Raw genomic sequence first — 12,135 nt, forward strand, 5'->3', positions numbered from 1 at the left:
TGTTTGTTGGTCAATTGGAATTATGGAAGCTTATGTTTATGCCATGAAATTTCGATATTATGTATTGTTGCAGTGTTTGATTACTGGATGAATTGTGAGATTGTTCTTAAACTTAAGCATGATTTAAGGCTTTGATTGTAAGCTTATGCCTATATGAGACTGATAGTGATTGTTAGCATTTTTTATCAGGCTATGCACATCACATCTTGTGAGCCTGCGGATTCACACCTTATGCCTATGTATGGTGCTCCCTTGGGATCACCACTTATGTTTATGATTGTACCCCTAGTGTCACTACCTATGAAAGCGTGCCTTCGGGTCACCCCTTATGCTTATACCTATGCCTATACCTACGGTGCAATTGTGCACTTGAGTCTCGATAGGAAGGCTAACAGTTCATCTAGTGGGTCCAGCAATGGGTCGCTTATTGGGTATATTTATATACTTATCATTTTCTCTCCATGTTTTTTAGGTAAAGATAAAGATAAATCAGTGAGTGACAAGAAGTATCCGTGACCCGGCTATTGGGACATGATACTACTTCCCCACTTATGTTTTTTTTTATATGATGTGGTCTGGGAGTCTAGTATTTAAAATTTTTGGTTATTTCATTTATTCCTTTATTAATTTGTTAATTTGTTCAATTTATTTTAAATCAGAGTCGGGGGTACTTAGACGATGTTCTTTTTTAGGATTTTATTGTTGAACTTTATTTAATGAGATAAAAGTTTTATTTCTTTTATCTAATCTTCTTTGAAAATTTTACTTTCAAACCTATGCATGCATATATTAGCATCCTAGAAGTATGGATCATTATAATTATATCTAAATCGTTCAGGTAACTCTAGAAAGGAACCAAATTTTTTTTTTCTATCACTGGCTACGATTTCTCAATTGTTGGCTCTTTGAGAATATATCAATCCATCAATATTCATTGTCTTATTTATCATAAAATGTCTTTGAAATTTCATTTCAAAAGCTTCCTCTCTCCATCAAGTTATCCTCTTTAAATTTCTCACTTTATAGATAAAATGATCATATCATATGATCAAAGAGAACATAGCTCAGCTGGCATCTGAATGTATTAGTGATCATTGAGTCGATGATTCGAATCCCATCAGGCCTTATTTTATTAAAAAAAAATGATCAAATCATATATATTGACACGAGCATAACTCAACTGATTAAAATCATATTTTTAATTGAAAGGTCAAACTTTGATTTTCTTGAACTTAAATGTTTGAACTCAAAATATTCTATTATATCTTATTACATGTTCCTTACCCTTGGCAATTCGATCAAAAGCCATGTCAACATAATTTTGTTTGTTTTCAATTTAAACAAAAAGAATTCCCTCTTAGGTTAAAAAAAATCTCTCTTTTAGAAAAATAAAAAAACATGTTTATATTATATTTTTACACTTGACTTTTCTATTTTATTTCATAGATTATCTAAATGTTTTACTTATTTTTACCGTATGATTCTACCTCTTAGTATTCTCATTCATCTACTTCATTTTTTTTTCTAACTAAATTCATTATTTCAATAATATTCACATAAACACGTTATTACACATAGCCAAAGTCACATTATCTATGAATTAAATAGTTGACTACAAATCAATAATAATTTAAGAGTTTTGTTCTCTCTTTATAATACAAGATCATATAGAACAAACATAATATAAGTTATGGCAAAATATATCTATTTCAATGAAAAGCTTTTTTTTAAGACTTGGAGAGTCTAAAATAAAACTTAAAAGAATAATTATTGTATTCTGACAAGTGTGATTGATGGCTTTTCATTTTTATTTATTTATTTATTTTAAATAACTCATTTTTATTTATTTGAGAGAGAGAAGTTGGTGGTGGCTTTCAAGGATGGAGACTCTTATTTATGAATTTATATAAATATATTTTTACATAAACCTACTCAGCTGTCTTCAATCAGCTGCAAGATATTTCTTTTCGTTTATATTTTTATCTCATTAAAAGTTCTTCCCCTTCAACAATGGACAATAATTGACCAATTTCTCAACTCCTTCAGATTCATTGACTCGGTTCCCAGCCTCCATTTTTCTCCCTTCGTAGTCTTCGATCCCCATTTCCATAAATCCAGAGAACTTCGCTTCCCTGCAACCCTCCATCTCCAACCCTTTCCGAAGTTCTTTTTGAATTTCTGTTCCTACCCATTTCCTCTTTTTTCAAGATTCAGCAGAAATCAGATTCTTACTACCAATTTTCCATCTGGGGTTCTCTTGTTTTCGAGTTTCTGATCTTCAATTTCAGTGGGGGATCGTTGATTTTATCTGAAATGGGCATCTGCACGAGCAAAGGCAAATACTCACCGCAGTATGATCGGTATGAACAACAACCAAAAGCCCCAGCTCAACACGCTCACCGGTCGCCGGAAAATCACCACTCGGCGGCGGCGGCGGCGGCGAAGGCGAAGTCATCCGGTCCTCCCAAAAGCCCCAAACACGCTGCCTTCAGGTCTGATACGATTCTTGGGAAGCCATTAGAGGATGTTAAGCTGCATTACACAATTGGGAAAGAATTGGGAAGAGGGCAATTTGGGGTTACTTATCTCTGCACTGAGAATTCCTCTGGTAAGCAATATGCTTGCAAATCAATTTCGAAGAGGAAGCTTGTGACCAGAAATGATAAGGAGGATATTAAGAGGGAGATTCACATTATGCAGCATTTGAGTGGGCAACCCAACATAGTCGAGTTCAAGGGAGCTTATGAAGATAAGCAATCGGTTCATTTGATCATGGAGCTTTGCGCTGGAGGCGAGTTGTTTGATAGAATTATCGCAAAGGGTCATTACAGTGAGAAAGCAGCTGCCTCAATCTGCAGGTCTATTGTTAATGTGGTTCACATCTGTCATTTCATGGGGGTGATGCACAGGGACCTCAAGCCTGAGAACTTTCTGCTTGCTAGCAAAGAGGAAGATGCTATGCTCAAAGCAACAGATTTTGGATTGTCTGTTTTCATTGAAGAGGGTGAGATTCTTGCTTTGCTTATTGGATTTGTTCTTCATGACTTTTTGATTGTTTGTTTCTCTATGATTGTTTTAATAGGTATTGCTCTTCTTGATGATTTTAGAAGGTCAAATGTGTGGGAATTTTTGTGTGGCTTAAAAGTTTTAGATGGTAGAACTAGATATATGTTTTTTTTAATATATATTTCATATCTACAATTGTTCTTGGTGATCATCTGTTGTAGTGTAGGCAAATGTTCAAAGTTGTGGGGCTTTTGTTTTAGGGAGAAATTCATCTTTCATCTTGTATTTGGCTCAATGAGTCAATTTAGTTTTGAACTTACAATTTAATAGAATTGAATTTAAATTAATGGTGCATACATGTTAGCTAGGTTTTGACTTTTTATTGCTACGTTTGGGCAATTCTTATACTTAGTTTGCTTTTGTAGCTAGGTGTGGGTATTCGTATTTCCACTGTTGAGTTTGGATATTTCTGGCTCGATTTTGAATATTTTGTTGGTTGAATTTTGTATGAGCTATGGATTGGTTTATTGGTGCTTTTCTAATTTACTTCTCGGAAGGTATTTGTTTCACCTCATATTCAATTTTAAGACGCAAATTATTGAGATTGAAATTTCAAGAATAAAATCACTCACCGAATTAAATATAGGATTGAAAACCACTTTTATTATATCTTGCATATTGCACCTAACTACTTAGTATATTCATGCTGATGCCGGTTCAAATGTTTGAAAAGTTACAAGTTTGATGATTCGGTAGTTAGTGGTATTCATGTACTCATCCAACAATGACAGATAAGAGCTAGTCAACCTCAATATAAAAACAAAATGTTGTTAGAAATCAACTTATAAGTATTCAATTCACATGGGTATAGGAACTATTCTTCTTGGTCAAGGTTGTTCTATATGGATTGATAACCTCAACCCTGAAGACTTGAACTTTCCTAGGTATTTTCTTCATCAACTAAAGCCTATCTAGGTGGCTAGGTTTGGCAAGTACATAACTCTTGTAGCACGTATATCATCTTTTCGTTTTATTCATTTCAATGGTTGTTAATGCCTTCTTACTGACAGAATTGGCAACCAATGTCGAATTGTCTAAATCTCTTCAATTTATCATTAATTTCTTTTCTTGAAATGGATTGTTGTATGAGTTTATTTCATGAAGTGGATGGCCTCAAACATGATTAACTTTTGTTTTTCCATTTTGTAATGTTTTTTCTTCTTAATATTATGAGGATGAAGCGCAGCATTTTATGCTTGGACGTTTTCTATAATTCTTGTACTGAGTGTTAATTGGTTCTCTGCTTTTCTCAATAATTCTTGCTTTGATATCTATATGTAGTTTTTCCTGTGAATTGCTTTTAGTGTGAAAGGGAGTAGTAATGGGATCATATACTTAACATCAATCTGCCTGATACTTTAAATATATAACAATTCAAGCAAGAAAATTCAGAGTTAGAAGTCACTTTAGTAAGATGCAAAATCCCTCTAGCAGACTCTTGATAAAATTTTGTCCACATCTAAGATACATCCTATGATGATTATAGGTTATAATAGATAGTTGTAAAACTTCTTTTCTGCAAAACGTGGGTGGAGACTGGACCCATAACTCAAGATAGTGTAGTTCAAGTTTTCCCAACTAATTTGATAACATGGGCGATAGCAATTGCTCCACAATCATTATACCCGAGTAACAAGTGCACTTGTGCCAAATGGACTCGAGCTTTGCTGAAGAGTTCAGGATATATTGATGTAATTATATATGCTTCCCCTGAAAAATTAGCATTTGACTTGTTTCTTTATTGACCTTTTTCAGGAAAGGTGTACAGAGACATAGTAGGAAGTGCTTATTATGTTGCCCCTGAGGTATTACGTCGTAAATATGGGAAAGAAATCGATATTTGGAGTGCTGGGGTCATGTTGTACATATTACTCAGTGGTGTACCTCCATTTTGGGCAGGTAAAAGAGAGGATTACATTCTTTTTCTCCTTGCTATATTTCTGTCTATCAAACATCCTATCACATTTTCTTTTGTCTGAAAAATGCCTGGCTGGTATTGTGAATAACATGATCTTTATTGCAGAAACTGAGAAGGGCATATTTGATGCAATATTGCAAGGACATATTGACTTTGAAAGTGATCCATGGCCACAAATTTCCAAGAGTGCCAAGGATCTAGTGAAGAAAATGTTAACTCAGGACCCAGCAAACCGGATTACATCAGCGCAGGTTCTCGGTATGTCTGTATCTTGTCTGTGAAGGCTTTCTTGAATTCTTTTCCTAAACAAAATCTACAAAAAAATGGTATATGAATCTATAGCATCTAACTGGGTTATGGCATTGTCTATCTTATTTAGAGCATCCGTGGATGAGAGAAGGTGGAGATGCATCAGATAAGCCAATAGACAGTGCAGTATTTACAAGACTCAAGCAATTTAGAGCAATGAACAAACTGAAGAAACTTGCCCTGAAGGTGATTGGTTATCTTTTCGACATAGCAGAAGTTATAATTAATTGAGGGGCCAGGGATAAAGAGTTCTCCATAACGGTGGTTGATTTTGGTGGGGGGTGAAGAAGTTCATGATATTAACAGGTAGTTTATGAAACAATTGTAGGTTATAGCTGAAAATCTTTCTGAGGAAGAGATCCAAGGCCTGAAAGCAATGTTCACAAACATGGACACCGACAAAAGTGGAACCATCACTTATGCAGAATTGAAGTCTGGACTGGCCCGGCTTGGCTCAACACTAAGTGAGGCTGAGGTCAAACAACTTATGGAAGCGGTACTATATGATCAAACATTATTAATCACCCAAAGTTCTTATTTGTTTTTCCTCACATGAACTGAGAGAACTTGGTTTGCCGTTTCAGGCCGATGTGGATGGAAATGGTACGATTGATTACATTGAATTCATCACTGCTACGATGCATAGATACAAGCTAGAAAAAGAAGAGCATCTTTACAAAGCCTTTCAGCATTTTGACAAGGACAACAGTGGGTCAGTCTCTAATCCTAGAATATATGAGCATTTATCTGCTTTTTGAAACAACTTTTTTCAGTCTTTTTGAGGATTTGCTTATCGTTCTTTCAGTTATATCACAAGAGATGAGCTAAAAGCTGCAATGAAAGATTATGGAATGGGTGATGAAGAGACTATTAGAGAAATCATTTCTGAAGTTGATGCAGACAACGTAAGTTCGTTCATATTTACAGTAGTCCTACCTAAATCTTCTCTGGTAAAATGCAACTAACTTCTATATGATTTTCATAGGATGGAAGAATCAACTATGATGAGTTCTGTTCAATGATGAGAAGTGGAACCCAACAAGCCAAATGCTTTAAACCTGTAGAATGATACAGAAGATCATCAAAGGGATCATCTACAGCAGAATTGCTATTAAGAAGCTTGCCCATCGACAGCGAAATATCAAGACTACACCTAAAATATTGGTTTCAGGTTTTAATGTGATATTTTTGCATAGCAATTGAATTGTTGTTTATATTTTTCTGTATAATTTGTTGCCCTGTGTAAACCATGCTTATGTTTAAGGATAGTTGCTTGGACGGGAGAATTTGTATTTGCCTAAATATACTTGTTTACTTGAGTATTTAATTATGTCCACTTGATCTTGACTCTTTTTGGGCAAAAAAGATGATGACTTTGCCTAGGATTGACTGATTTAAGATTGGATCTTTCTGACTTTTGCTTATTTCTTAAATGTTGTCTTTGCTTGAATAAAAAAAGTGGAAGCAGGAAAAGAGGAAAAAATAGACTGGGAAAGAGTCATGGCCGAAAATGGTTGGGTATTTTGTTTCGGCTTTTTTTAACATTGGGACCTTTTTTGGGTTGAGTTGCCATTTGAGTTTGGCCTTTTTAAGAGTAGTGACTTTTACTGTTTTCCATCTTTTTCTTTTTATTTTTTTAGTGGATTAAATTACAAGTTTTGTTCATCCATTTTTTTGGAGTTGTATTGATTTTGTTGTGAGTGACTCTGGACCAATGAAAATAACTCACATCAAACAAGATCAGAGGTAACATGACCTAGAAAATAACAAGGCTTGAGTCAAAGTCCATTTTTCATTCTTTAAGCTCTAAGCTTCTACACTTTTTCACTCTCTTAATCAAGTATCAAAGTGTCTATGCAACTTTCTTTTATCTTGCAGTTTTCCAGTCTTTTAAAATTAGATTTGTTTTCTTTCCATTTTTCAATGAAGGTACCCAAATTTTGTTAAAATATTTGAATTCCTAGTCACATTCCAAAAACAAAAACAAAATTTTCAAACCTATATATAACCCTTTAATTTTCAATATTTGGCTGGATAACAATAAATTTATAAAAGAAAATAGTATTTATGAACTTAAGTCGAAAAACTAAATAGTTATAAAAGAGCTTAACGACCCTTTAAAATCTCTACTATATTTTTAATTGTGTTGACAGAAAAACATTTCTATTAGAATATAAGATTTTTTGTGTCTATTAGTTGTTCGACGTAAAAGTGTTCGGTAAGTTTTAAACTTTTAATTTTGTGTTCGATAGATCTTGCGTTGAAGTGTGTCTAATAAACTTTTAATTTTATATCAATTAAATTTCTAAACTTAAGAAAATTTCTAATAATTCCAAAGTACTGATTTTGTGTATAATAAGCTTATCTACTAAACATAAAATTAAAATTTTAACATTTGTTCAATCTTATATCCAATAAATTGCTTATCCATTAATTTTTAGATTGTTTTAAAATATAATAAGAAATATTTACCTGATATAAATCTACCTACAATAGAGTATTATTAGAAGGTAATATTTTATTATATTTATAAATATTTTTCACAGTTTTATCATTTAAAATAATTTCTCATCAAATACTTATTAGAGTAGAATATTAAAAGTTCAGGAAGGCGCGAAATTTAAAATTTTAGATACTTTATTAAAATTGAAAAAAAAAAAAAATCAAAGACATATTACACTAACCACCTAGACACAAATATAAAACACTAACCAAATGATAATACAAGAAAAAACAAACATACATCTATCATGTATATTGACAAAGCAAGCCTGAAGGTGAGAAATAATTCTTGTAGACTGAAAACATCCTTTTTTCTAATTAATAAAAGGGAGCCATAATATTCCATGACAACCCTCTTTTGTCAATACACTGTAAAAACAAATCATAACAGAAGTATACAGACTTAGCTTGCAACAAAGATAGACCATTCATCAATATAGTATATTTCCCCTTCTCCACACATCACACTTCAGTTAAATACTTCACACATATATAACATAAACAGCAAACAATTTAAGGATCCTACTCAAAAACCATGTATCTTGATTTGATCCTTCTTGACGAGGCCAGCCTGAACGAGGAACTGAGAAACGTTCTTGCGCTGATCGCCTTGGAGTTGGATTATCTTCCCCAGCTCTTTGTCCTGCACAACATTCCCATTGCAACAGAAGTCCTTCTTCAGGTCTTTAAGGATCTTATCATAGCTGAACTCTTTCTTAAGCCCTTGAACTGTTGTTAGACATTTCTTTCCATTCCTCTGTTGGACCCTTATATGGACGTATTCTTTGGTTCCAGGGGCATCCGAGTCTTTGGCGTCAGCAAAGGGATCGAAAGCGGTTGGAATCTGGACGTCTAGATCAACCATGTAATTTGATTGGTGGTAACCGAAGGCACCTAAGAAGCTGTTTCCACCACCCACAAAGAAAAAACTATTTAACATTCGCCCTTGAGAGTTTAACCAGCAAGATTAGCTATCAGCAGATATTTTGTTTGATAGAGAAGATATATTTTGAAACTGATAAGTCAAAAAGAATGTGGGAAACTATGCCAATGTAGTTTTCTTGATGGAAACTGGTGAACTAGTAAGTTGTATTCAAGATAAAATATTGGTTTGAATTGTATTCTAATCCCAAACTTCCATGCTTATTCAACTTCGACACCTAAGCTTTCAAAAATTCTATTTTAATCCCTGAATTTTAAAGTAATTCAGTCCTTACTCTTAATTTTTCATTAAATTATACAGTAGAAACTTGAAACCAACACATTTTTTATTTACTTAGCTGATCAATAAATGTATATGAAGAGAAATATTTGAGTCCACTTGTCCTCAGTTAGCTAGAAGGAAAGATTTGTTAAATCACTAAAAGCTTAATCTGATGGGTTAAGTTAATTTGATAATATCTATACTTTGGTCTTGAAATATTGTAGAATACACTAGAGAAAATGACATTACAGGACTTTGAACACACGTCTCTCTCTAATACATGCTAAATCAATAATCGGCTTTGAAAAAGTGTAGAATACAAGAGAGAAAAATTACATTCCAGAAATTTGAACACATGACTCTCTTCTCTTATACATTTAAATCATCCATCGACATGATAAAGTAAATTATAAATCAACACTCCAACAAAACTATAAGGGGATCAAAATAGTTTCGTATTCAAAATCAAGAGATCAAATAGAATAGTCGAAAGAAGAGACAAGTTGAAAGTTCATAGCCCAAAGACGAAAAATAAGATTTAAAAACCCAAAAGGAAGTTTCCTATAAGATTTAGAATACTTTAGAAAACAGTTAAATTTGTGATCAAGATGAATTCCCAAACTCAGAAGTTTCACAGAACAGAGGCGTATGAGATGAAACAGGGACAAGAGGTATAAAGATCAACGAATTCTAACAATATCAGAAATCACAGTGGAGTAAAAAGATAGAGAGAATTAGAACCACAAAAATCAAAATCAACAAACAAACAAACATAGGGAAGACAGCAAGAAGTAAACTCCTAAGCGAACAAACAGTGATCAATTATGACGATCAAAATTAAAAAACAGAACACAAAAAACAAACAACCACAAAATACAGAAACCCAAAAAGAAAGTAATAGATTGAAAATTGAAAAGGAAGAAGAAAAGGGGAATTGTACCTGAAGCTTGAAGGCGAAGCAGAATGCGAATATTAAAAGCTTGAGGAGAATGAAGAGAGTCAGGAGAGTATATATAGAGGCGAGTGTTTGAGAGAATGGACGGTGGGGATGGAGTTTTGTTGAGAAAGATGTACGGCTATGATGATTTTGGGGTGTATGGTTATCTGGATAATATTATTCTCGATATGGAAAAGGGAATCCTTGTTCATCGTAAGGGACGCGTACAATTAACGCACCGCACACTCCAATCCACACACAATGCTTGTGGGAATTTTTATAAAGGAAAGAGATTGCTTGTATCGATTTTTTATTATTTAATTTAAAATAATTATAAAGTGAAATTTAAAATTAATTTTAATAGTAATTAAAAAATAATAAAATTTAATTAATTATACGTTTATTATAAGTAAAAGAGTTATATGATACATCGTATTGAAAAACCGAGCTAAAAGTGGATCTGAAAACTTAGAATTCAAATTGAAACAAAACTGTTACAATTATAATACTTTGAAACTTAATAACTAAATTGAAATCAAATTTAAAATTTGAGGACTAAAATTGTAAAATTTAAAAAACTAATTAAGTAGAAACTAAACTCGCAACCTAAAAAAAATTATTTTTTCTCTTTATTTTATTGTTTATGTCCACGTTTTATTCTAAATTTTTAATTACAATTCTATTGTATTTCAAAATTAGATCTAAAGGGTTTGTTAAGAAAATTTGCGATTTTAACTTTTTGAAAAGATTTTATTGAACAGATTTGAGATTATTTTGAAAGATTTGGATGGAAAATTCTTCATTGTCTTGTATAAGTTTCTCATTTTTAAAAAATATCGTTAGGTAAGTTTGTTTTTGGAGGTCTTCTAGATTTGTATGCAAATAGACATCTCAATTACCACATTTATTTATTTTGTAAACCGTAAGATGTTCTTACATTTGTAAATTTTCAAGCATCCTAAGATACCATTTTTGTATGCCCTTTGGAGAGTTTTTTGGATTTTCATGTTTAAGGCATTTCTATTTCATCTTTTTGTCCTTTTTTTTTCTTCATATATATATATATGTGTGTGTTTTAAGGGAGGATTGAAAATTCTTCATTTTCTTGTATAAGTTTCTCATTTTTAAAATATATTGTTAGGGAAGTTTGTTTTGGAGGCCTTCTAAATTTATATGGAATAGATATCTCGATTACCATGTTTATTTTGTAAACTGTAAGATGTCCTGACATCTGTAAATTTTCAAGCATCTTAAGATACTCTCACGGGGCATCTTGAAAATATTGTATGCCCTTTTGAGAGTTTTTTGGATTTTCATGTTTAAGGTATTCCTATTTTATCTTTTTGTCTTTTTTTTTTCTTTTAGATATTTTACGCACACGCACGCACACACATACACACACTTTATTTGCATTATATAAATAAAATAAATATTGTCAATCATACATATCTCTTTTCTTTTTTTGCATTATATAAATAAAATAAATATTGTCGACCATACATATCCCTTTTTTTTTATTATATTGCATTTTTATATTTTTTTCAAAATATTTAAACGCAAATCAAATTAATATTTATTTAATCAAAGATCTTAAATTAATATATATTATTTTTTTTTTTAAAAAAAAATATGAATTGTATAAATTTAAAAAGAAATTCAAATGGATAAAAACAAATATGTTATGTAAGTTCAAATTATATTAAATTAATTATGTGTTAATGAATAGTCATAAGTTCAAAAATATTCCTAGATATCTAAAAAATTCTCTCATAAAACAAACATAGGTATCTAAAATATCGGACATATATAATTTTACAAAGGTCGAATTGCTAAATTGTTGGACGTAATATCGAGGTAGATAGCTTACTACTGAAGCCAGATACCCTAATTAAGTTGATTGTATACCTTGGAAGCATGTTATTAATTTATTAGAGTGACTTGAAATGCATAGACTATAAAGATTGTTATGGATGTGTTGGAAGCATGTGAGCTATGGTTGATATGTACATTACCCAAGATCCTATGTTGTATTTTGCATGTTAGGTATATTGGCTAAGATAATATGACTATGATTATGATTGTGGTACGGGGCCTATAAGTTGTTTGATGCATGCTAGGCTAAGATAATATGACTATGGTACAAGGCCTATTGGTTGTATGATGCATGCTAGACTAAGTGGTGATCTTTAGCTCTCCTAT

The 12,135-nt window shown here is 32.2% G+C and overlaps 2 protein-coding genes across 2 annotated transcripts; one reads left to right on the forward strand and one right to left on the reverse strand.

Moving 5' to 3' along the window:
• Window positions 1–1,937: 1,937 nt before the first annotated feature.
• On the forward strand, window positions 1,938–6,691 carry LOC120089836 (calcium-dependent protein kinase 2-like). The gene is made up of 8 exons (XM_039047242.1): window positions 1,938–3,004; window positions 4,822–4,965; window positions 5,090–5,242; window positions 5,364–5,479; window positions 5,622–5,789; window positions 5,878–6,005; window positions 6,099–6,198; window positions 6,279–6,691. Exons 1-8 carry the CDS (start codon window positions 2,314–2,316, stop codon window positions 6,360–6,362), a joined length of 1,584 nt encoding a protein of 527 aa, XP_038903170.1. The 5' UTR covers window positions 1,938–2,313; the 3' UTR covers window positions 6,363–6,691.
• Window positions 6,692–8,081: 1,390 nt separating this feature from the next.
• On the reverse strand, window positions 8,082–10,096 carry LOC120089837 (protein translation factor SUI1 homolog 2-like). The gene is made up of 2 exons (XM_039047243.1): window positions 9,940–10,096; window positions 8,082–8,697 (listed from the first exon to the last, which is right to left on the reverse strand). Exon 2 carries the CDS (start codon window positions 8,658–8,660, stop codon window positions 8,322–8,324), a length of 339 nt encoding a protein of 112 aa, XP_038903171.1. The 5' UTR covers window positions 8,661–8,697; window positions 9,940–10,096; the 3' UTR covers window positions 8,082–8,321.
• Window positions 10,097–12,135: the final 2,039 nt, after the last annotated feature.

This window comes from Benincasa hispida, chromosome 11, assembly GCF_009727055.1.
Source record: "Benincasa hispida cultivar B227 chromosome 11, ASM972705v1, whole genome shotgun sequence".
Classification (NCBI taxonomy): Eukaryota; Viridiplantae; Streptophyta; class Magnoliopsida; order Cucurbitales; family Cucurbitaceae; genus Benincasa; species Benincasa hispida.